Source organism: Pezoporus flaviventris, unplaced genomic scaffold, assembly GCF_033815535.1.
Source record: "Pezoporus flaviventris isolate CSIRO_AGI_PZ_B2104156 unplaced genomic scaffold, CSIRO_AGI_Pfla_v1 ptg000020l, whole genome shotgun sequence".
In the NCBI taxonomy this organism is placed as follows: domain Eukaryota; kingdom Metazoa; phylum Chordata; class Aves; order Psittaciformes; family Psittacidae; genus Pezoporus; species Pezoporus flaviventris.
Genome location: NW_026892568.1, coordinates 3,531,354 through 3,558,278, shown reverse-complemented (window position 1 = coordinate 3,558,278; position 26,925 = coordinate 3,531,354). Strand labels below are relative to the sequence as shown.

Sequence of the window (26,925 nt, the reverse complement as noted above, 5' to 3'; positions counted from 1 at the left end):
AATACCTGCTCATTAACAGAAGCTAATAATGTTCTTTTCTCTGGCTCTGAATTATAGGGGATAAAACCTGACATCACTTCTGTTCAGTTTAGTTCCCTAAAAAGAGTGTGAAACTGCCAATTCCTTTCTTATGTGCCATCTTTTCTTTTTCTTTTTTTTTTTTTTAACATACTTTTTCCAAAGTTTTATGTGCCCAAATGTCATTTAGAAACTGGGCTTGGAACATTATCTAACAGTCTGCTGTTTTCCTGTGTGTGATCTTTTCCCTTGTTAGCTGTATAACTTACAAATAATAATACAGGAGAATAATACTTTGCACTCACTCTCTAACCACTAAAACCATCTCACTTCATTAGGAGATTTAATTTTAACCACACACGGTGAATGGGTATTGACTTTGGTGTCCCAGCTGGATGGCAGTTCAGTGACTGCATTCTGTTGAGCCATTGCTTTAAGGAGCCAGAGTATTCTTTACTTCCTCTCCTGGATTGTTGTTTAATGTTGCAGGCACCATCCTAATGGCTCCCTTCAGTTTCCCTCCAGAGTAGGCTACAGCGTGGTGGTGGTTGATGTGAAATGATTCCTATGTATATTGTAACTTAGTAAAGTGTTTTGAGGCTGGAAGCAGACAGGCATGACATAAATCAATAATAATAGCAATAATCTGCTCCATGCTAGGGAAAGATTCAAAGCCAGAGACACCTCACCCCAGCCAGTTTTAGGAAGGATGTGAAGCATCACTGTGATATTGAAAAGAAAAACCCCTGCCCTTGGCTAATCATGCCCTAAAGCCAAACTTCACATCCCACCGTGGAAGTACTTAAGACCTACTTTGGTTTTGCATCTTTGAAAGCACAATCAAAACTTTCCACGCTAATACACATAATAACTTGCCACAGTTTGAAGGTAGGGTGAACCTTCTGCTTACAGTCTTATTGTTACTGCATGATGCATTTTTTATCCTAGAGCTACACTATTGTAACTATCTTCGTGCCAAAAAATCCCAGCAGCAACATAATCTAGATAGACACCACTTGACTCCTAGGAACAGTCCCAGTAGAGCCAGTGGTAAGCGCTTGTAGGGCTTTTAAGAGCTAGTCTCTCATTAATTAGCCTTTCTAGAGTTCACATATCCCATGCAACACCTCCACATAAAGAGAGCAGAACAAAATTATTAACAACGATAAGTAATTTTGTTGCAGGTATTTTCTATGCATTTTAAATCTATTACTTTGCTATTATGGACAATAAGTTCAAGGAAACCTCCCCTTACTGCACGGATTTTCACCCGTTTCCCATCAGAAGTAGTGATAATAATGCTGTGATCCCCAAGTACAGGAGAAGAAAGAAAAATAGACATAGCACTGATCATTACCTACTGGAAAGGATCACTATGCAATGGAAAATCTCTGTTTATATTTTATTTACACTTGTAAAACAAACATCCATATTCCCTTTTGGAGGAAAAATGAAACAGCTTGTATAACCAAAATTGAGCTAATTTATTTAAGAGCCTGGAACTATTTATGTTTAAAGAGAGAGGAAGAGAGAAAAAGAAGTCTGAGCCATGTTTGATGTAGCAAACAGAGCTGATCTCTCTGTTTGGATGTAGCTGTGAAGTGGGATGCCAAGTTATTTTCCAGATACGATGCTAAGCTGTCTGGGCCACATTAGCCCTTGTTACCTTTTTGCTTAGCTTCTTATTTTAGCAGAGTATTTCACATTTGCCAGCACTGCCAAGCTGCCTTCTAGGATTTCTGTTGGAGGGGAGAAGAATTTTTCATTTTCTCTGTCAGTGTAGCTCTTTAGAAAACCCAACACGTCAGCCTAGATCAGGAAAACAAGAGTTATGTCTTGCTTGAATCTTGACATAAAAATTGTTCCCTGCTCCCTTCTTCCAAGGCAATTTGTGGTTCATTTCAGAATGTTTGCATCACAATAATCTAAATTGTCTTTAAATCACTGGTTCGGTCCTAGCTAGATAGGCAGTAGCCACAGTATGTTGCTATCACATGGTTGCATGACATGGGTTGGTTATAGGCAAGTTCCTTTGTCCAGTAGAGGACACTTTGGTGTTATCCCTAGAAGTCTCAACAAAGGATGAATGGAGCTGCCTTTTTATTAAGGTCTCAGCACCCAAGACCACGGACTAAGGATGCCTGCCAGGCTGGGCCTGTATGATGTATGTTCTGTACCTCAGAACTATCTGTATTTGAGATTCTCAGCTGACATCTCACTATATCAATGAAAAGTTTTCATTGAAAGTTTCAGCGCAAGAAACCTCCGAGGTTTTACAAAACCCACCTACCAATTTGGTGTGATTCTGTGGGTTTTACTCTCCGGGGTAATCCTTTCACAACCAAATAAGCTTACCATTTTGCGTGGGCTTCTGCTTGTCCCTGTGAGCACCACAAACAGCATATACCATATGTTTTGTAAGTCTGTATTTGACTTATCTGTCAATAGTTGACTTGTGTTTGATCAAGTTTGGATTTGTTCCATAGCAGGCTTCCTGCAGTGATCTTTCTAGTGCTGTACAGTGGGTTTGACTTGACAGACTTGACTATTCTGGTTAGGTAGAACTTACAGAGACCTAAATATATATATATATATGACATCTCTAGGTTTCTTCCTCACTTTAGTGGCAACTAGCTGCTCTCATAGCAGAGTCAGACTAGAAAATAGAAACTCTGATTTCTTTGATTTCTAGAAGAGTGTTATGGAAATGACTGCTTGTAGAAGTGAAAATGTGGTGCTTTAATGCTGATATCTATGAGTCTTCCTAGATGTGGTGGTACGTCACTGCTGGATCCTGTTCCAGTCTATCGTGGCATTAAGTCGCATTCTGCATTCAACTTTATCTTGAAATCCTTTCCACTTATTATTCAAGGTTTCACTGTATATTTTGAAACTCATTCTTTCTTTCCCCAAAACAGTTCTTACTCCATAAAAAGGAAAGAGAATACATTTCTTTGTAAGACATTTGAATTTATCCTGCTGAATAGGTGTGGTCTCATACTTTTTACAGTAGTTCATTTATGGCATTTTATTAGGTCTCCCGAGCACTTTATTTGCACATTAAGTTTCGGTAGCTACCAGGACTGTGCAATTTGACTTCTATTTTTATGCCTCACAAGTACAGAAATGTACAAATGTTAAAACAAACCTTTCTATTTCTAGCTCCTGTCAATGTCTGTAGTATGTGTTGGACAACAAAAAACTTAAGAACTTCTATTTTTCAAGTTTGCTGTGTATTTAAAACCACCTTTGAACATGGATCACATATTAAGTGATGGTGTCATTAACTCATGTAGTTGATCAGACACCAGCTACTCAATTCAGTCATTCTTTCCTCCTGCTTTGTGTTTTATAAGGATTTTGAACAGCAGCTCAGATGAACAGCTACAAGAAAACCCAGACATAGAGGCTCTGGTTTTGTCTGCCTTTGGTGCCTAAGAAAAAAGAGTCATATCATGATGTTGCTGAATTCCAGACATTGCTTTACCTTTTATATTCACTTTGACTTACCAAAAATAAGGATTTTTTTTTTTTTATTGGCATGTGGATAAGCATTACAGCTTCCAGCTCATAGATATTGCGTAGAAGAGGTGATTTTCTTGTAGTCAGTGGCAGGACTGGAACTCAAGACCTTCAGCTTCTGTCTTGAAGAAGGTTCCTGATTGAGTTGATCTGATTCATGGGTTTGGGAATGCTTCCTCACTGGAGACTTAAACAAAACCAGAATGTCTTCAAATGGATTGTGGCAAGGTTCCCCTGCATATTGCTTTGTCTGAAGTCACAGACCCGCAGAACTGATAAATGAATGTAAATTTGGAATTAGGGCTTTACATATGTAGTGAGCATAAATTGCACAGTTTTCTGTGCTCATGCATGACCACCCACTTAGTTCATGCATGAGCACCCGATCAATTTATGCATGAGCATTCAATTAGTTCATGCATGAGCACTCAGTCAATTTATGCATGAGCACCCAATTAGTTCATGCATGAACACCCAATCAATTTATGCATGAGCACCCAATTAGTTCATGCATGAACACCCAATCAATTTATGCATGAGAACCCAATGAGTTCAGGCATGAACAGCCATTTAATTTCCTATGAACATCTAGCAGTTCACACAAGCACCCTATTAACTCATGTCTGAGCACCCAGTGAGTTCACACATGAGCACCCACTTAGCTAGCACCTGAGTACTGTGTCCGGTATATACAGCAGGTTTGAGTAGCCAGGGGCCAGTGGTGTAGGAGGAGGTCAGGAGATGCTGGGTGCTGGTCACAACCAGCCTGGCTACCTCTAAATGCAATGAAGAACCCCATCTCTGAGTTCAACCCCATAGTGGACACCAGGGAAACTGGGAGCCAGGGAAAGGTGGTGGAAAGGTGTTCACTTTTTGTTTGGTTATGGTTTCTCTCACTCTGAATAAGTGATTAGATGCTTGCGTTAATTGACAATAAATTAAATGAATAAATGAAGTAAATGAAATTAAATAAATGAAGTAAAAATTCCCAAAATCAAGACTGTTCTGCCTCGAGCACATGGGCTTAGTGCAGGGGACAGGTGAAAGCTCTTTAAGTTACTATAGGGATTAGTTTGTAAATAAATAAAAGCCTTAAATATGATTAATTGGTATCTATGCAGTTAAGTCCCTTTTTAAATGTATATTAGAGCAGGACCAGGGAAGGAGGAGGGGAATCCCATTAAGATGACTTGAATTAACATTAGATATTTACTTTGTTCGTTAGGTGCTGTGCAGTGCTCTGGTTTGTCTTGCACATTGTGATAGATGACTTTCCTGTTTGCATTTTCCCAACTGCTCTTTATTAATTAGATTTTAATGTATTCTGGTTTGGGAAGAAGCTGAGCCTAACCCATGCTTCACACAGATGAGTAGTCCTTACGTTCATAAGCTTCCCACCAGATTTGGTTACACAGATTACATGAGTAAAATGTACTCACTTGGAAGGGGAAATATGCAGAATCAGAGCCAAGCCTGTTACACCCTTCTATCATGTGAAGCCTTTGCATATGAATTCCATTTATTCTCCAATCCCTTTTTACAGTTCTAACATGTATTTCCTCCCACTTTTCTCTTCACAGCCAGAGTAGGGTATGTTTGTCATTGCAGGGCTAAGACACAAATCTTGGTTGTTATTATAATCCACTGTAGCTTTTTAACCATGGGCTCACACTGAAAGCAATATGCACCCACATGGCACATTTTCTTAGCCGTTATAAAACGTTAGCAAGAAATGTCCTTTTCACTTACAGAAAGGAAAGAAGTTCCTTCTTGTACTGGACTAGCTTGACTTTATTACAAGCAGATACAGAATTGTTAGTGCTTGGAAAACACTGATTAAATACTCCAGGAAAAAAACAGTCTTTTTTTTATTTTCTCTTAGTGAGAATTTTATTACAATGCAATAAAAATGGTATCTTATAAATCATTTATATAATGTAGTTGTGCTAGAAGATGAACTAGTGAAACCATGATCAAGCAAAGATGTGTCTTTGGCACCCAGCCTGCTGTCATAAGGCTTCCCATAAACATCAAGACATAAAACTGAGTATTCTGGCCTGGGTCAAAGAAATGTCCAAAAGCAGGGCCACAAGAAGGTTATTTAACATCATCGGTTATTATTAGCAGGTGTAAAAGGTAAAGGAGCCCACAGCTCTTTGGGAAGCTTTACCCCAAATCAAGTATTTGGTTATTAAAGCAATCCTCTGAAATAAGTATCATGAAGATTTCTACCCAGAGCAGTTTCAAATGAAGATGTGCTCTCTAGGAACAGTCTAGGAATGCTGCTCTTGGTACTCTTCTTGGTGCTGTTTTGGCTGTTGTTGTAATGAGAAGCCCTTAAGCCCATGTGCAGCTCTCACACTAAAACACAGCAATGCTTTATTTACTTCAGGTGGACACAGTGCTGCTTGTTTGCATCTCCTTTCACTCCTCTTCAGCCTTATTGATGTTTCTCCTTGAATATGTTTACAGAAATAAATGAAATAATAGATAAGATCCAAAATAATGAACATTAGTATTTAGAGCACGTAGGAGCTCAGCTTTTAGTTTAAGTAGTACCTAGAAAGCCTACTCCTAGACCATGACTGCACTGTTTTAACTTCAGTGTTTGCACAGCAATATGCCCAAGTCCCTTAGGCGTTGCAGTAAATCCCAGTTAGAGTCCTTAAACAAACAAACAACTGGAAAGTTCACCTGTTCCCTTTGTAAATGCTGTGACTCATATCGTATTATCCCTGTCTACACTCCTGGAGCAGAATGCAGCCAATTCCAGATGCTCTGTTAGTGTGCATTTGTGGATGGGTTATACCCTTCATGCAAAAAAACAAATCCACAGGAAAAAATACAAACTCCTCAGTGCCAAGCATTTGGTTTTCCCTAACGGAAGCACTATGCTGGGATCTCTGTCAGTACTCCCCGCAGCTGGTATGACTTGAGAATTTCTAAACATGAGGGAGGCATGAACAGAGCCTGAACCCAAATCTGCAAAAATTGGGTTCCTTACTTAACTCAGGCTGGAAAGAGCAGTTCAAGGCAGCTGTTTGCAGTATGTGGTCAATGCTCTTCATCCGAGCTGGTGATGCTGTCTACACCAAGAAACTGATTCCTGCTTTTCACTAGTGTTCAATTCTCTTCTTGTGTTATACATTCATTTAGGTACTTTCACGCTGATCTTTTCACCCAAATGGCAGCATTCAATATCCTTAAATCAAGCTGCTAAGACATTATGAACATAAACCATTGACATTATTTCCTAAAATCAACAGGCAGAAAAAGATGGTATGAAGTGGTTTCTGGTGTGTCAGTGTTCCCTTTCAGTTCTGCATTTTAAGGGAAGCTATTGAAGAATGCAGTTATTCGTTTGCAAGCCCCTGGAAATGCAAGCAAAGATCACAGTGTCTTTCAGCCTAGCCACGGATATGGGGAGGAAGGGAAGGAGAGAGCATCTTTGTGCTCAAGTCTGGGTTAAGCACTTTAGTGGTATAATGCTTTGCCCAAGGTCACACAGTAAATCAGCAGCAAAAGCAAGAATAAAGCCCAGAGCCCCAGCTCAGCACACCATTCTGTAGACCCCATCCACTTTGCAGCAGAACTTATGTCCTTCAGCCTAATTAAACTCATCCATTCAGTGAGTAATTTAAGTGCAAGCAAAAGTAAATGCCAAGTGACAAATTCTACTGTTGCTGGAGATTTTAACTTGACTGAGGAGAAGGTGCACCCCTGAACGAATCTACAATAGGATCAGGAGCTGTTTTATGCCTTCACTTTGTCTCTTGTCTGTCTGTCAGTCTCTCAGATAAACTGTGTAAGGTGAGCCCGGTATAACAGAGAGATAGGTCGTGGAAAAGAAACAGGTGAAAATAAACTTCTCCTTTTATTTCAAAGTGCATGAATTGAGTATTAAAAAAACCCCAAGAACTTGGCCACAAGTAAGTTACATAACTTAAGCCAGTCTAAAATTATGTGCCAGCAATTTACATGAGTTTTATGTAACTGTTTATACTGCTGTTTATTTAAAAATTACTACTTATCTTGGCGACCGCAGCAACACATCGTGCATTTGCCCGCTCTGGAATACAGGGCACCTTCATTAAAGAACATAGTCACCAATATATTAAACACACAAAAAAAAACCCTGCTCTGACATAACATGAAGTGTCAGATGGAAAGCCGCAACAGCAAAGACATTCAGCGTTCACAACAAAGCAGCCCTTTGGGGCGTTCAGAACAGCACTGGAACATGCTCCATCCTTAATTCATCCAACAGCTTTCAGGTTCATTACAGCACAGTTGGTACAATCTACAAGACCAGCTCTTGTTCCTGGGCTCTTATAAAGGGCCCTCTTCATCTTTCTATGCTTGAGTATTTTTATATTCAACTTTTGCAGTGCTGAGGTTACCTCACCTTTTGTTCTATCTTAAAGTCCCAAGTACTTCAGTTTCCCAAATGGCTGATACTTTTTGTTTGCTACCAGAGCAGTCTCTCCCAGAAATAAGGCAAAGGTTCAGCAAAATCTTCACGATGGGTGCTCCTGAATCGCCATCATTTTCTGATCCAGATTAATCACAAGTGTAAGACCATGGTTGTGTAGCATCATTCTGGTACCAGGAAGAGCTATGTGTGTCCCACATAGCCAGAAAGTGTGAGCAACACTGATTTAATAGTCGGAGGATTTTGTCCCTTGTTTTGGGACCTGCTGAGTGAACAAAATGCTCTACCTCTCTTTGCCTTCATTTTCCCATCTGCAAAATGGGTATTCACATCCTTCTAAAAGGTTTAAAAGCCAATCAATGAGTATGGTATAATATTATGTATTATTTTTAGCCAACCATTACAGCAGAAAGCTGAAATCTGGCAATCTATTACAGCAGATATAAACTTCAGTTATAAATTCCTGACGTTGATTTGCATTTCTTTAGAACTATATCATAGAATTTTCTTCTCACTTGTGTCAGTAAAATCATGGGAGAAAAATTGTTAAAATCAAAAGTAAGCAAAAAATTCCAAAATTTGTTATGAGTTTAAGACAGATCTCATGAGTCAGAGATTGACATTCTGTCAAAAAACAGCAATGCTTCAGTGTATCCTGTTAATATGTTTTCAGCAGTTCATTGGAACAAGGGCAAAAAGAAGGCACTATTCCAAGACAGCTGTTTGAAAAATATTTATTTTTCAGTTATGGAGGTTTTTATTGAAACTGGGGGGCAAGAGTTTTCCAAATGTGAGGGTTTAAAATGCATCTATTTGAAAACTGAACTTTGAGTAACTTTGTAGAAACCATCTTGTTTTGGTAAACCTCCCTTAAAAGGGGGATTCTCAATTTTAACGATAACCATAACCTGATCCACCAGCTAAGACCATATTCCTGTTTTCAGTTTGATAGGTCTCAGCCACCACAGCGTAAGGCATCACTTGGCTCTGTAAGGAGAAGCACAGCTGAACCTCAGCCTAGCAGCCAGCAAGGACTCACTGGTGAAGGGGCTTAGAGGGTTACCCAAACCCTGCAGTACCTCCTGAAAGGACTAGGTCCTTTCCCTAGCAAGTAGTTGTCCTTCAAGGGACTGGGAGATTACTGTGTCACCCCACAAGTGGATGAGGGTGTTTGTCCTGCACATGAGGCTTCACTGGTGTGACCTGGGACAACAGTTTGCTCTAGAAGATAAGGACAAAGCTGTGATTTATTCTTTTAAACCCCACTTCCTCAGCTGAGAGCTTTAAAGGCAGTGTCAGCCTTTTCTCCCCTTGGTAACTCAGCTTCTTTCTCTGAACTCAGTAGTCCTTGACTATTTCTGAGAACAAACTGCCATGCTGTTACTAGTCTTAATACTAGTACCATGATGGTCCAGCTGTACACATGCTGGCAAATGTGTAGGATTGCAATCCTGTTTAGATTAAGGTAGTGAATTTCTCTCCAGGCAGACAACTCTAAATATTAGGAGCTCCTTTCCAAATGCCAGAATACAAGTGGATGGCTTGAGGAGACCCACATCAAGAATAGGGCTGCAATGTTTATTTGTGTAAGCTACCCAAACATAAATATACCATCTGAATTTCCAGTTTATGTTTGGGCAGCCTTCAGTCCATGGAACAGCTAAAACTTTGGGAAGCTCAAAAGCCACTTAAAGCTGCTTATTTCACCCTTGGTTTTTGTTTTGTGCTGCCTAAAGTGCAACCTTAGCCCCGCATGCTGTGCAGCACACTCAGTCATGCTGGAGGCTTCAGGGAAGACGGGATTTGCTGCCAACGCCTGTCCTGAGTGACATGATCTTGCTTTACATGAACCTTTCTTTGAAAGGAAGAATGGTATCTGAAGTGACTGCAAGCCTGTTGATAACGTGTTCAGCAGTTCAAACAGGGTTTCTCCAGCTTATCCCTCTGGAAAACTGACATGTCTAAGTTTGCAGCATGTATACAATGTCCTCAATGATTTAATACAGTGGAGTTATGAACCCTGAAAATCGTGGTTTACAATGGAAAATTTGACAGGCCATCAGGTTCAAAGGTACTTAAAAGTATTCCTATAATTAAGTTGTCACCAAAAGCCTACAATACAGTACCATAACATTCTCTACGTATTCAGACTAATGTACAGAAATAGCTTCCACTAAAGGTGGCAGGAATTAGGTACTTAAAACCTTTGGAAAAGTAGGAAACTACCCCCTGTAAAAGTTCAAAGACAATAGACAAAACCAATATCCTTTTCATTGCAGCAAGCAGAAAAATGTTGCAGAACATGCTGTGCATTCACAAACTGCAATCACAGAAAAGGAGCAATTAGGAGAGAAAGGAAAAATGAGTTGTGCTATTGATACTTGGCTGCTTTAGAAAAATGTGTTGGCAGTTAAATGTATATACTGAGCGCAAAATTCTGTGAAGCCTTTTTCTTTTAACGTGAAAATACCAGTGTGACGCAGCCAGAAGATGAAAATTCCACATGCTGAAATTAAAATACCTTTATCCTCTGATCCAGGCGAAATTATTGACTTTTATACTAACAAATATGCAAAACCAGAAAGGTATCTAGAAACTATTTTGTGAATCTTAAAGGGAAAGCTTTGGGTTGAATTCTCTTCCTTGATGTAAATCCAGAAAACTGATGGAATTTTCCCATGTCCACAGTAGAATAAGAGATTATTTTCACTATGGTTTTGAGAGGTTTTCCTGAGTTTGAGTGTGAGGGTGCAAGTTACTAAATCCCAGAGTTATGTCTCCAGGATTAACCCTAACCCTAATCATGGTACCTGTCATTAATAACGTATAATTGAAGAAAAAGAGGCTGTCCCTATACCTGCAGCCATCAGTTCCCCACTTGCATAGATTCCCTTCTTAAAATCCCCTAGTAGGTTTCTGAGGCCTATTTCAGACTATTTTATATCCACATTCATTTTTGCAAGTATTGGGAAGAGTCCTGGCAGCAGGACTACTCCTACATGAGCCGTCTGTACAAGTTGATGGGAGCACTCTGGTGAAGGTACCCATTGTAATTTAGGCTGCCCGATATGTTAGGAGGGACGTGTCAGCCCAATGCCACTTAATTCCCTTTAAAAGTGGATACAACCTAATAGATCCTTGTGGAGCTCTGTAATTTCAGTGACCACAGCAGCATTAGGCTTGGACAAGAGAGCCAGAACCCACTGAAACCAATGAAGAGACTCCAGTGAGTGTCGGATCCAGTCCAAGGAGGATATTTCTATACAAATTAGCCAGGGTTAGGTGATGAAAGCTTTGTGGACCTGTGGAGAGCAAAGGACTCTCTGCCCATTCCTACCTCTGCAGACCCAATTGCAAAACAGCCCTTTTTGTCAGTTTGGATGTATAAACTGCCAAATGGCATTAGCAGGTCCAAATCCTTTACCTACTCTTTTCCACTACTCTCCTTTCTTTAAAAGGAAATTGTTTAAATGAGGGCAAATGTTGCCTGAATGTAGTTTGTATTGCAGTGTATGAGGTTAGAGTAGATGATCTCCAGAGGTCCCTTCCAACCCTAACAATTCTGTAATTATGTGCATTTTTAAGCAATCTTTACTGAAAAGCTTTTGAGCAGTATTTTGCTTTTCTCTCTCATACACAGAGATATAGTTTAATTATTGTCTGAAGTTTTGTTAGTTATTGTTAAACATGGCTTTTAGTACCCACATGGAATGGGCAACTGCTTGGAGAGAAGTTAACCTGTGAGTGATTCGAGTACTTTGATATCTTCTCTTGGACTGGTATTTGATTTTATTTTCTCCTGCTATTTGTTCCCTAGTGGAATGGAGCTGTTCAGAAGACTTTTCTCCTTTGGCTGGTGAAATAATTATGGATAATCTTCAGTCTTTGAGGTGCACCATCACAGGTCTCAGAACGGTATGTGCCAAGGGACTCATTCAGGCCTCAATGTCCCCTGCTGCCCCAGGGATACAAAGGCACTGATTATTTGCTTCCACGCCTGTTGGCAATAACTGTAGAGTGCCTTTCTTCTAGCAACAAGTTCCAGTCGTTAAACATCATATGTCTGGCATCCGTAATCTGAAAGTCACAAAGGAATAGACAGACAGCATGAACTGGTTTATGTCATCTTAGGGGAGATCAGAAAAGGCTGCAGTGAAAGATGCTGTTTTCTAGATCACAGGATAATCTTAGTGCAGATCAAAGGCTCATGGAAGATCTAGACCTAACTCTGATGACCAGCAGCTAAAATAACAGTTCTTTCTCATCTGCTTTTTCCAGGAACACATATGATGATGGCAATCATTTTCATTTTTGTTATTTTTGTATGGTTCTTTTTGGCAGGGCCAGAGGTATTATGTCCATGTTTCAGCATACAACATGAGAGGATGGGGACCTCCACGCAAATCTACTCCTGAATATGCTTCTCCTTCAAGTAGGTTGAGTTTGTCTGCCCTCCTAGTTTGATTAGTGATGTTGATTTGTAAAAATGCTCTGTCTTCAAATAACAGAAAAAGACAAATATTCCAGAGTGGATGATTTAAATGCTGCCTAGGAGTGAAATAAATAAATAAATAAAACTCAACTCCTCCCACTCCTGAGAAATAACCACAATAATCATCTCTGTATATTTACATGTCTTTTCTGCTAGTCTTCTCCAGTCCTTTGACAGAATACTGTCATCTAGTCACTAATGCTTAAGAAAAAATGAGAAATATTTTAACCTTCATTTCTCTTAATAGAGTTCTGCTATATGGAACCTCATTTCTCAGTCCATGAATGGATCAAAAGGTGAACCAGAACTCGTAGAAGCAAAACACAAGTATCATATGTAATTTTGTATTCTGCTTTGTAGCATTGTAGATCCCATTCACTGGACCATTCCTATAGCATCCTGTGTATAATACGCCCTAGTGTGGACACACATGTTGATAGAATCTAGCCTGTATACACTGAAATGGTCTAGACATGTCCAAAAGCCTTTCTCTCTTTTCAAACCCGTGACAGGTTTTCTCAGACTCCATTAGGACTGTGATTTTTCATTTGTAATTTTTAATCTATTATAATGACATTGTATTGTTGGTTGCTTTTCCAGACTTGTGTTCACTGCCAAACTGGCTCAGCATATGACAGCTTCCCTTGTATTGATAATGCAGTAAAGTGGGACTTCTCATTTTATTGCATTAGCACTTATTTTTATTAGGCTAACATAACAATTTAATAACCTTGCATGCTAATGTGAAGAAATAAAGCAAGCTGTACCTATTCATAATGGCAAAGGCTGGATAAATGAGGCTCTTGCAGTACCATTGAAGCATCTTGCTTCAATTTTGCTCTTGTTTATCACAGAATAAAACCAGAACAAGACTAAAGAAATATTTTGTTTGGGAACAAAAATGTGCTACAATCTTGGGACAAAATTCTGCTCTTGGCTACATGGATAACTCACTACTTCAGAGTTGGTTTGAATAACAGTGACATGCAATTACCTTGATTATAGGCAGGTATATCTGTACAGGATTGGGCCCCCCAGCCCAAACATTTACAGCAGCTGAGAAGCAGAATTCTGCAGTAGCTGGTAGTTATTCAGCTAAACATCCCCAAAGCACTGGGCACCCCTGGCAAAGCAGGTGGCATTTAAGGCTGTATCTTTGTATGAGACACACTTTTGATTGAACATGACGCATTGTCTTCCCTGTCTATTTCTTGTCCACTGTTATTAACCTGAAATCTGACCATACATGCCAGTTCCAAAGCCTTGGGATGCAGGGGAAGTTCTCCTGCAGATTTCAGTGGATTAACACAAAACTGTACAGAGAATTGAGCTCATTTCCCATGTTTTGTGTCTCAGGGACTCTGAAGTGCCTGGGATAATCACTCTGGGGGTGTTTCTCTGAAAGGTAACAAGTCTTTTGGACTTCCCTGTAGGAAAGCAGGAGCATCATTTGATATATATGTGATTTTTATGAGTTTATGGCAAAGAGAAATGTTTATTCATGGTTACATATGTATGTTTTCTTTGTTGATGAACACAGAAGCATTAGGCAGACTTAGCTCACTGCATATAGATAGTTGGCAAGAAAAGGGTATTTTCATTACGTATCCTTAGCAGCTTAAGCTTCACAGCAAGAGAGACCCTCACAGCTTAAATGTAAATGCTTTCATTAAGTAATAATATCAGAATTGTAGCTTGAAAGGCAAGATGCTGTTTACCACTGCAGTTACTGGGGGCAGAACTGCTTTACCCATGACTGCCTTCACCACTGGTTTTGAAAACTAGCAGACTTGTGCTTGGCAAGCAGGCAGCAACTTGAAATTACACCAGTGTTGCATAACAAAATATGGCCTTAAGCTAAAAATTAAATGTGAATACATTAATACTCTACAAAGCTGTCTGTAACGGCAGCCAGAAGAATATGCAAGGGAAATTAAAGCCTCAGGCCTTAATCCTGATCTATTCCAATCCCAGAGCATCAAAGTGACATCCTTGTAGATTCATCTGTGTAGCATGACAGTCAATGCTTGCCACTGTCCTCCCATCTCTTCCACATACACAGTAGCCTGGAAAGTGGTGGCCAGTGTTGTGCAGCTGGTCTGTGAAATCACAGCAGGCACTAACATTTCTAGGCTTATTCACTAGCATATGAGTGGTGGGCAGTGAGGGATGCTGGTCTGACTTCTATGTCATGTTTAAAGGTGTCAGCAGTCTGGGGTATCAGAAACGTTGGAAACCTCTGGAACAGAGAAATCATGAGGTTGTTCAAAACTCTACCGGCCTGATGACACCAAAGTACTTTGGGGTTGGCTGCTCACAGGGGATCTAAGAACTGGTATCCCCACACAGAGCTATAAATGCAGTCAGCCCTTGATCTCTGCAATAGCATACAACATGCAGGAGAGCCTCTCTGCAGCTATTAAAACTGCCCACAGGCTATCAGGATAGCAAATGTCTTCTCTTTCCACCCTTTCATGGGGCTTACTCTAGCTGCTCTATTAAATGGCAGCAAATACATATTTATATCCCTGGCATAGTGAGTCTATTGGAAGGAATGCTTGACTCCAAACTTGCACTAGAAACTAGATCTGTATATTTAGTGAGTGAGCAAACTGTTGGTGGCTGTGAATACACACACAGCCTCTATGCCAGCAAGATGGAAACATGTCTCCCTTGCAGACAGATCTCTTAATACCTTGATCCACCATTACTTTGGGTCAGGAAACCAGTGCAATGCTTTCTTCTTATAATAAGGAAAGTATGAAAATAAGCGAGTCTGGAATTACAAAGCTCCTCTCTAATACACACAGCTTCATCCTCCTATTTGTGAGGAGGTTGTTTGCTTTTTAAAATGAAGATTGTGATTGTAGCAAGCAGCACATGAGTGAAAACAAAGCCTTTTGTAGGTTGGAGGTATGTGGGACAGAAATCGCAGCTTCTTGCCTCACGAGTGCAGTGCTGAGCAGAGCGTGTGCTCCAGGGCAGGAATCGCCAGCGTTTGTTCAAGCATCTGCTGAGAGCAGGTTTTCAGAAGTGATTTCACTCAGAGCATGTTTCTCTGGCTGCAGAACTAGCTCTGGATGTAGGAAGATGCTCTTTCTCTGCTCTGCAATCAGTTTCCTATATAACTGTAGAAGAGTCATTCAGCCTCCTGGGGTGTCTCAAGCGGAAGAGCAGCAGTGTGATCTTAGTGAGGTACCAAGAGTGTCGGTGCGGTATGGGCTGAGAGCAGCTCTGGCCCTGCAGCAACAGAGGCCACTTATGTACTGAAGAGAAATAGCCATTGTCTAGTCAGTCACTAGAGGAGCTTCTAGGGGCTGATTGTGAGCTCTTTGTTAATAATCATTATGATTAATTACCCAACTGGCACAAGGCAAAGGAAGTTGATCGTCCAAGTAACAACAGCAAACTTACAAACAACTGCCACTTTTTCCTGCATGCCCAGATGTAAAAATCCTCTAAAGCCAGGAAGTATCAGAGGCATGAAAATGTTTTAAAACCTTCTCCTGCACCTTTGTGCTTCATTTCTGTTTATTTCCTTTGTTCAACAGACTGGAAAGACTGCAGTGGAAGAGAACCTCGGCACAGGGGACACACTGAGGCCCTGGAACGCCTCCTTCAGCAGGTTCGAGCAGCTCATCAGCATTATAATTGCAGAGGTAAGGATGAATATCTATGTGGTAGGGCACCAGCTGAAGCCTCTGCGGCGCCTGTAATTTTAGCAGTTTTCTAACTAGGTCATACCTTCTCATTCATCAGGAAAAGAAAGATATTAATATTGGCCCATCTGGAATCACTTTAGTGCACTATCTTGCTCTTAACCCTTGAAATTAGTTGGACGAAAACATCCGAAAGCTACAAATGCACGCAAGCACAGGCACAGCCTTTCTCCCTCTGTACTCTACACACCTCTTGGTTTGGGGTTTTTCCTACACATTAGTTTCACACCACATTTCACCACAGTGTTTCAAGGATCTCCCTCATTTTTTCATATAAAGAAATACTTTTGAGACTTAACAACTGTTTTGGATCAAAAGCGGGGACTTGGCTGCCTCCAAATGGAAGACACTAAATACTCCAACGGATGTGATGCCAATGAAAAATACTTGCACAATGCAGTGGGAAGATAAGATTGCTACGTTTTCAAATAGAATGGATCAAAACTAGGAGAGAGTTCGAATCTCAGCCAGCTTTTTGCTCTTCATTCATGAGAAACAGACTGTGCCTTTAACAGCTCACGAGCCAAGACAACAGCTTGGCATTCTTTTTAAAGCATATATAAAAACTCCTCTTCTATATGGGTTGTTGAAAAGTACTATTTATTTTCTTAGAATAAACTTCTAACTGGAATAATGCTTCATTGCAAAGGAACTTATTTGAAACTGAAAAGCTGAACTACCATGAAGTTTTCATTTTTCTTCCCACACTATGACTGTTATGTCAAGCTGCACCAAGTGATTTAAAACTATAGAAATACTTAGGGCTAAAATCATCTGGCTGAAACAGAAAGATGCAGGTTTTGTTCTTTACGTGCAAATACGTCACTATCACGACGATCCACGGTCTGCAACAACCCACTGTAACCATAGCAACTTAAAGTATTCAGCTGTGTTGCTTGGAAAGGGAAAGGAGGTACTGCAAGAAAATGTTGTTTCTCTAATTAAAATTCATACAAGCATTATCACTTGCAGGTGGCCTTGCTACTGAAAATACAGATGATGTATTCCATCTCTTACATAGTTCTTCATGCATTAAAGGAGTCTTTTTTCCCATGGTACAGTTTTCCCTTTCTGAAGTTTGTGCACATCTCAGGTCTTTCAGGTCACCTTCCTCGTAAACAGGGAAAAAGTGATGGAATACCAGAAAATAGTATAAATTGGTTTACTGACATAGCAGAACAGCAGCAGTTACATACAACATGCAGAAAAGCCTTTCTTTTGAGAATCTGACACCAGTGCCTGGTTCTTATAAAATCCCACTGCTCCAGAAATCAACCCCAGTCTCAAAGCAAAGCACAGACAACTCTGTTGTTGATTTCCTAACTCCCTTTCCTTAAATAATAAATAACAACAATATAGAAAATCTGTTTTGCTCAGAACGTTTTCTTGCATGTCTGAAGGAGGATGTGGGAGCTTACATATGGCAGTGCTACACTGGGGAGTCAGCCTGAGCAACGCCCTTGCCTCCAACCAAGTAAAATCTCATAATTGCTTGTAATGCTAGCATTACACAGTAGTATATTTTGGATAAATCAGGATTGTAATATAATAGAAGAGCCTTTGGAACTTGCCTTAAATATATGACTGATGCCAATCCCCTGTATTTCAGTAATTTGGTAAAGAATCAAGACAAAGAGTGTGCAGAAAATTAAGAATTATGACACCACTTTGACTCTGAAATTTGATTCTGGTGAATCTCAGTGAAATCTGAGGACTTTAATCAAGGATCTCAGATAAGCTACTGTATATGTCTGACAGACCCAAATAATGGCTTTCACTCCATATAATAGAGAGGCCTGAGATGCATTCTTCATTAACGTGAATTAGCATGATTCAGCTGACAGGGATAGCAGTCAGCATGGATATGCTGTGATACACAAGCTGAGAACCTGCCCAGGCATTTATCCCTTCCTTACCATTCTTCTCTTTACCTCTCTCTTCTTTGACTAGACATTAATATTCTAACCTCTGATTTCTACAGTTGTTTTAGAGATGTAAATAGCTGGACATTGTTTGTAGGGTATCCCTAAATCTGCTTACAGCCACTGATTTGCTGTGGCTTATAAATAAGAGCAGAATCAGCTCTGCATGAATAAAAGCCAGGTGAAGATGGAGATAGGACTCAAACCTGGTGTCCTGGCACCTTGGTTTTTCACTAAGTGATTACTCTGCAAGGTACCACGCTTATGGTGTTCAGGCTGGTTGAAGGAGCGTGGAGGGTGAATGCAAGGGATTGTGATAAAAAATGAGGGTAAAAGATCTGAAATTACTTGGATAAGACAGGCAAAAGCCTTAGAACACAGAGGAGCTGGAGAAGCCAGGCTGTGCGCTAGAGCTCCAGTGTGACCTGGGAGGGGTGAATTGCCCAGATTCCAGGCAGATCCCTTGCCCAAGTCTGCTCATTCGGGCTTCACACTGCAGCCTGCCTTTTGCCCTCTGCTTTGCATTGCAGCGGCTAGAGAAAACAAGCTTACAAAAATGCCAGGAAGAATACATTGGAATGTACAGTGAGTTTAAGAGCTTTTGGAATTAGATCAGCTGTTGCTTTTGAACCTGCTCTGTGATATGATGAAATCTCCTAGGGAATTACTTAGGAAGCTTTGCTTTCATATGTTTAATCTTCTGGAAAACCCTGATGATTACAAACAACAGTCATCCATTTGTCTTCATAATACCATGCTACAGACTATGATAACTGAGTTACTACAATTGTATGTCCTGGCAACACTTCAAATGTATTTTTTAAGTATTATTTTCTTGTCATCATTCTTCCTAAACAATTCTGAGTGGATTAAGCAATTGTGTGATGCTTCATTAAGAAAGGAACCCAACTCTTCAGTAAAATGCTTACCAGATATTTTCCTTCTGAAATTTGGTTGAAATGTATTTTACTAGACAAGTCAGAGCTGAAATAAAAATATTCTAATCATAATTTGGTCCACAAGCAGGGCACATAGGTTTATTGCATTTAACAAAGAGAAGGCTCTTTGATTGCACCAGGCATTTAAAGAGTTTAGATTACAATTATTTGTGAGAAAAGATAAAATCAGGCTTGAGAACCAAGCCATAGACTGGGAAGTTCAGGTAGGGAATTAGAAAAGGTACAATTTCAGCTCTTGTGCTTGGCTTTGTAATCCAAAATATACCTCTCAATGGTATGACTGTCATGCTAAGAGCTGCTCATAACATACAGAATTGTCTTGTGAAAGACATCTCACCTTGAGGTGAGGTAAAACAGAATCTGTCATGGTCTCGAGCTATTTAGGTGTCTGGCCACTACTTATGCCTTTAACTTCTGTGTGGAATTATGTCTCCATGCGTATTATCCCAGCGTCAGTTGTCTGCACTGCTAAAAATGTGCAGTGTTAAATTGAGTTTGAATTCATCTGGAAGTTTCCAGCTATTGGATGTATTTTCATAAGGTTACACCATTAGTGAAAACTCTAAACCCCATTTTATGCCCTCCACCAGGGTTTCAGTGGGATCTAGCTCATTTTGTGCTAATTTACTTCCTCATTCAGGGTCACCCTAAATGATATTTAGCTGTTCCACATGCCCTCTGATTTGTGGGGCTGAGATCTCAGATGATTTTGCACTGAGGTAATTCCATTTCCATACACTTCACATCTGCCCCACTTGAGGAGAGGCACCCGCTTGTCTAGTGATAGGACAAAGAATTCCAGATGATCTTCCTCCTCAGAGAAATGGCACGGCATAACAGACATTCCTCTAGAGCAGAGATCCCAGATGCATGCTGGCAGCCTGAGCAGGCAATGTCGTTCTTACTCTTCCACAGCCAACTTATGTTCTTTTAAGTATCTTCTGTATTGAAGTGCACTGCAAAGAAGCATTTCTATTTTCTACCTGAAAGAGAAAACCTGCTAATGCTGTAGTTAACTGCCTGTTTTACTCCAGCTTTGAATGCTTCTGATCTAAATCTAATCACTGGAAATTCTCCGATCTCAGCCACTATCTATTCGCTCCTGAGCATCTATTAAAAGAGCTCACAGCTCTATTGCTGTATCATTTATTAATGTTGTTACTGGTGCCTTTCTATAAAGGTTACTCTATGTTATTTATTACTTAATTAAATAACAGACAGAGTTCTATTTCCTGTAGATCCAAATTATCTTCTAATCTCAGCTCCATGGTTTTTGGCTTCTAGACAGACTATACTGTAAAACAAGCAAATAGCAATGTAGGAGTTTACAGTCTCCATCTAGTTTTACACTATTTCTTTTGCTGTTGGCTTCTGCAAAGCTGTGGACTGAACCCAAACCACTGAACAGCCCAATAACATATACTTCACTTGTAATGTGCCCTCTTATTTTAATGCTGCACTCTCTGGGTGCTTTATATAGAATTATGTTGCTTTGCCTTCAGCTATTTCCTCCTCCATTCCCTCCATAGAGATGGAGGCAATAGAGAAGAAAATAAAAACTGCATAATGAGAATGAAATTTATATTCCTAAATTGGTCTTAACCTTGGAAGAAGGAAGCAGCAAGACAGGAGGTCTCATGTACCATTTGGTTTCCATTACTGTGATATACCGAAAAAAGGTCACAGTAAAATAGAAATTATCTCAGGAGATATGGATAGAAAAACAAATGGAATTTTTTTAAAGGAAAAGAAAGCAAAGATCAGTTGCATCAAAGGAGCAGTCATGGCTTTGGATGAGTCTGTTAAACCTAAACTGAACAGCACAGTGGAGAATATGCCACGGAGAACAAGTTTGCACTGGAAACACAATGGATTTGATGATCTAATAAGTCTCATACATCGTGCATGAGTTCACCCCCAATAGAACCTTGTTCTCTTTGTACGTACTGTTCAGGAAAGTGGTAATTATTGCTAACAATGTGTCTTCTTTCTGTGGTTTTCAATGTGAAAATTACAGTGCAAATTTATGCATCATTTAAAATATGTTGAGCACTTCCACAGATGGGGTTTTGACAATAGCACATTTAGATGTTCTTTAAATGTTCAAACTTAGAACTCACTCGGGAGACACAGACAGACACCTCCTATTCTGCACTGAAGATAAGTGGGAAATATGTTACTCTGAAAGCACCTAAGCAGACTGATCAGCAGCTTTCAGCAAATGGTTCTTCATGGGATGTATTTTTTCCCCACTGGAGAAGGGTGTCCCTCAACACGTTTCCCACTTCAGGCTCGATGGGTACCCGTGCTTCATCCAAACCAAGTCAGATCCTGGGAAACGGTTTCATTTTTCTTTTTGTCTTTCTTTTCAGATTACAGTAAATATCTGAAGAATTAATTCCTATTTTAAATCAAATGTTTCCTCTGGTTCTCTTACAACAGCATTAGACAGGAGAGACATTGCAAAAGACAATGCAAAAGAATCCCAAACAGTTTTAAGCACCCATTCCTTTTAAATGCCATAAGTGGACAACAACTGACAATACATTTTGCAGTACACAATCCTGCATGTTCCTGACTGCCATCTATTGGCATCCCCTCCAAAATCTGAGCACAGGTACACAGGTGGACACGGCTGCTCCACAGAGCTTGGGAGTTCCAGTTCCCACTGGGAGATTTTTCCTTGGCTTACAAGGAAACCCAGGCCATGCGTGAGAGAACAAAAGACTTTAAGTTAAATTCATCAAAGTGAAAAATAACACCATGTATAAAAAATTAACCACATTTTCTACAATATTAGGCAAAAGATTTGACTTTATAAAATTCTTATGTTAAGAGAGCTGGTCCAGAGGTCCTTGCAGGCACATAGCAGGTCTCAGCTTTACAAGAATTGGGCAAATGAGTTAAACACCTCTTCCTTGGATCCCAGATGACTAGGGAGCAAATGTAACCATAAAAGCTCTGGAACAATACATGTGAGTGGAAGCTGTTGTGATGGGGGGAAATACCAAGCAACAGCACATGCACTTAATGTGATACAGAGGAAGATGAGGGTCTATCTAGTTGTTTCCTTAAAGCTCTCACTCAGGTCACTTTGATGATGTGCTATTACTGACTGCCACTCATTCAGTTCTTAGAAGCTTAAGTTATGTATGGACAGAAACTAAGGAATTACAACACCCTAAAATGCTGACTGATGGTTCGAATATCTTCCTGGGTTTTTGAGACCACTTGCAGAACTCATATCCATTCTGAACATTAACAGCATGCAGTTCTGGTTCAAGCTGTATTTTTGCCAAGACCAAGTTTGCTGCAAGTAAGAAACTTACTTATTGTTACGTATCACTGACATACTGAAAATATAAGCAAAAGGTTGTATTTGAGCATGTTTCTAAATGTTGTCTTTTGAAGGGAATACAGTGGGCCCTGACTGAAATTTAGTGTTGTGGTTCAACAGACAAGGGCTCTTTATGAGACACTAACTGGAACTAAAGTGCTGGGTTTGTTTTGCTTTTTATTTTCCATTTTAGAAAGCTCTAAACTACAGAATGCTGGTCGCAAGCAATCTGTTTCCAGAAGCTTGAAGCACCTTTTCCATTCATCAAACAAGTTTGTGAAGACTCTGAAACGGTTTGTCATTTATTTTATCTCCCAAACATATCAAGTTTTAGCTAGCAGTTGCTGCTCTTACAGCGAAAAGCACCTTAGAAATGTATGTGAATATTCCACTGGCAATGAAACAGCAATTGATCAGAATGAAACTGATAAGCACATGTAAGACTGGTGTAGCTCATAGGAAAATATGCTCCAGGTTCTACTGAAATCAACAGAATCTTTTTATTATTACTGTTGGAAATGGATTTGAATTGTACCAGAGTGAAATATTCTGCTCAAACACAAGTGCAGTTTCTGAGGTATTTTGGAAGCACTGCTGCTGCTGCTGCTGCTGCTGCTGAGTAATGAAACTATGGTATTTATTTCATTTATAATACAAAATGCAGAGCTCAGGTAACATGTTTTAATAGTCCACTGGCAACAAGCAACACATCTAGAATCCTCCAACATCTTTAGCTAGGTTTGCAACCCAGTGTGACCCAAACAACCCTCAGCCGTGATGATTTGGTTTAGCACACGGAAGCTGCTTATGCTGGATTATTTCTTTTTTCATTGCCAGGAGTGTGCTTTTTCTTCTTTGTATTTTGATAAGAGTTTGATTCTTTCAGAAGAGCTCTCCAGAGCCTTTAAATTCCCTAAGGCAGCTACTTAACGTATGTAACTAATTGCAAGGGTAAATATTGAAAGGAATGATCTCTATAAACAGTTTTGAGATATGCTGGCCAAATTACACTCAATTACACTAATGTAAATCCATAATAACCCACCTGATTTCAATTGAGTTACTTTAGATTTACTGTGAAGCAAAGGAGGGCAGAACTAAGCCCATTAATGATAAAAAGTTTAAGTAAAATTTCTGATTTGTAAGGGGCATAAAGCCTCTATTGTGTACTGTTTATGCTGGCAAAATCCTTACTGAAGCTGATGTCAGTGGCTTGCACAGATTCATAATTTCTTAGATTCCTGTAGTCTCACATCACCTAACGTGATAAGCTTCCCAAATGGGTTTCAGAATTCACTTGCTGAAGTTGCATACGGACGTTAAGACCAGATGATTGTATTTGTCTTCTCGGAACTTAACATCTATGATACTTTGACTGAAATTTGGCATGGATGTGAATAAACATGAAAGGTGTTTGATAATAATTGTTTCCTTCTTTCTTCAGGGGACTCTACTTAGCTGTTATATTTTTTTACAAGGACAATTTATTAGTAACCAATGAAGATCAAATCCCAATTGTGGAAATTGATGACTCCCACAGTAGCTCAGTTATGCAGGATTTCCTGTGGTTCACAAAGGTAAGAGGAGCCTAATTTCATGTATTGCTTCTACCAATTTGTTGCTGGTAATGCACAGGCGTTAGCTCATCATTCTAATATATGAAATGATGTCATTAAAAAGATAACAAACCATTTATATGGGTTAAATTCTGACTGGGTCACTGGCAGTGGCACAATTAACTCTTATATGTAGGAGCCTACACAAGTGATGGCTACTTAGGTACATAAAGGGTTTACGGACATTTAGAGGAAAAGCCTAAAGAAATAACTAGAAAATTTAAAGTTGGTATTACATTTATGCCATCATTCAAAATATCTTTACACTATTTCTCATAGGGCAAAACCCAGTAAATCAGTTTTACACATTAGGCCAAAAAGTAACTGAAATAGGCGCATGATGGTTGCAGAACAACTTCTGTGTCTGATTCACTCTGTTTCATGTTTATCTAGGCAAGTCACTGCCTCCCGCCGACACTCAAAATGAGCAATAGCTACTGGTTTTTCCAAGTCCAAAATGCTTTTAGTTTCATTTCTGCTTTTGTAAAATGCTGAGAACAAAACCTCATTGAACTGGGTATATTTTTGCAGTTGTCTTGCATGTGGGATGATATCAGATGGCTAAGGCAGAATATGTCTATATCCGTGTCCTCATCAACAGCGCTTCAAGCCAGGCAAAAGATGCTTTCAGCAGCAGCACAGCTACAGGTTGGTTGCTTCGCATATTTCTTGATTCACCCATGCCTTACAAACTGCTCAAGTATAGCTTCTGGGGCAGAACATCACTGTTTGACCAACAGGATGGCTATGCTTTTGTGGATTGTCAGCAGGGAAGTTAAATTCAGTCTTTCATTGAGTTCCTAACTGAGCTGCAGACTTATTTAAGGTGAAATATACCTTTGTGCAGAGAACCAGCAGAGACCTGTTTAACCCTTAAAAACAGAGATTAGAGAGATTCAGTGGTGCACAGGTCCTGTGCTGACCCCTCAGCACAGTGGTAAGGGCAGAAACACTGTGTGCACTATTCATATCACATTGTCAAGGCACAGCACTGACCATCAGGATGGTTCTGTTCCAATCTGTGCTACAAACTGAGCGGTACTGAACAGGTCACTTAATCCTTCTGTGTCTCAGTCCACTATTCCATATGCAAATAATAATGGCACTCTCTCCAGCAGAACATTTCGACATGTATTATAAGGCTTTTGAAGAATGGGTTTCATGATAAGCTGAAATCTCGTGAGGTTTTTACTTTTGTGAGAAGATTCATTTTCAAAAAGATGCGTGCATAAATCTCATAGGAAAAGTATATCCAGGGCCTGCTTTCTCCTACCTTTTGTTTGAATGAAGTCACCAAAGCTTCCCAGAAAAATCTATGGTACAGTCATGGAACTAATGAAGACCTTGATATTGCTTGACTCATGTATTAGCCACACAACCATCCCTCTTGTTATTGCCAGCCAATGCAATAAGCTGGTTTTACAGCACTATGAAACCCAGATACTTTGTGACCATTATTAAGAATATCCATGTGGGGTTTGTTTTACATCTTTTGGCAAAGCCTGCTGTACAGGAGAGTAGCCTTCATGGGCAACCACCTGTCTGGACTGATTTCCCCAAAGTATCCCGAAATATCTGGAATGCCAGTCTGCTGTACCTTTATTGGAGGACCACCTGTGTTAAGCAGCAGCTGCTTGTCAGTCCTTTGAGCTGTCACTAGAGAAAGTTTTAACTATATCTGCTGAATGTTCCCTCTGGTGTGGTTAGCTCAGCTTAGGTAGCACAAGCTCTTTTGGTTAGCTCAGTTTCATTCCCCCTGTGCTGATTGCCTTTAACTGAGCATTGCTAGGATGCACTTGGAGATAACCAAGGTTTCTAGTACATTGTGTTATTATTTGCTACCAGAGATGTTAAGAGCAGCACTCGAAGCACAGAGATACAGCAAATGTGTCCATGTGGTATATTGCTCTGTTGACTCTCTGGCAAATTTATCGTCCTTAACGTTTGTTCTGTTAGCTTTGTCCCCTGATGAGCACAGGGATTGTCACCGGCCTGCCAGCCTCTAACGGTGTGTGGCCTAGTGGGATCCACCAATGGAAAGATCTCAATAAAGTTTATATGGTTGAATACATTTTATTGAGGCAGTTAATAGACTGGCTCTGCAGGAATTCAGGACAGAATGGAAAAGATCAGTGACAACACAGCTGCTAAGGGACCAGATCAGCAGATTCAGAGACAACAGGGACAGTAATTTTGCCTGTTGTTACTACTAGACAACTAAAGCAAACAAAACACAAGTGGTGGGGTGCCAGGCTGAGCAGAGTATATGAATTTTCAGTATATGAATTAGTCACATATTCTTATTAGTAAGTGCTTCCATTCTCTGTGCTGCAACACCATTCAGAATATACAGTCAGTGACAGTAAAGAACTGTTTGTTTTCACCTAGGCACATTCGTATGTTGCAGTGATTCATCTGACAACTGGATGGCTAACATCTACCTGCATGGTCTGTCCCACCTGCAGGCACATGGATTGAAACAAAATGTATATTCAAGACACCCAGTGTTAATCAGTTACTGGGGCTATCCTCAAAAGGCAGAACAGTTAAAAAGAAGAGGGGAGGTGCCATACAGACATCAACAGTATGCCCTGGAGAGGGATGCATAAAGCTAAAATAACTAAGTTACGTATGCCACGTAAAGGGCAGTCACTGTGCTGGCTACCTAGAGTTTATAAGCAATTTAATAATACAGTTTATAAGTAAATATTGCCTGCTAAGTACAGATAAATAATTTCAGGATAATCTACCCATTTACAATGTCATTAAGTTAATGTACAGCACTTCCCTAAACATACAATGTGCTACATTGTGAATTCAAGTTCTCATTTTAAACTACCCCCCTACCTACCCAGCTTACTGTAGATCTCTTGAAAAGTCACAAAGTAACGAGCATATTTTAAATGTC

General features: G+C 39.9%; 1 protein-coding gene across 11 annotated transcripts in view; it reads left to right on the top strand.

Annotated features, from left to right (window-relative positions):
- Positions 1-26,925, top strand: part of ANKFN1 (ankyrin repeat and fibronectin type III domain containing 1) — a 127,185-nt gene that overhangs the window by 76,215 nt on the left and 24,045 nt on the right. For all 11 annotated transcript variants that reach the window (XR_009743733.1, XR_009743737.1, XR_009743738.1 and 8 more), the window contains 6 exons: positions 11,790-11,887; positions 12,314-12,404; positions 16,016-16,123; positions 22,595-22,694; positions 23,846-23,978; positions 24,549-24,665. Coding sequence is in view for 4 of the 11 variants with exons in the window: in XM_061455385.1 (XP_061311369.1) it covers positions 11,790-11,887; positions 12,314-12,404; positions 16,016-16,123; positions 22,595-22,694; positions 23,846-23,978; positions 24,549-24,665 (647 nt within the window). In the remaining 7 variants the exon portion in view is untranslated. The remainder of the gene's footprint in view (positions 1-11,789; positions 11,888-12,313; positions 12,405-16,015; positions 16,124-22,594; positions 22,695-23,845; positions 23,979-24,548; positions 24,666-26,925) is intronic.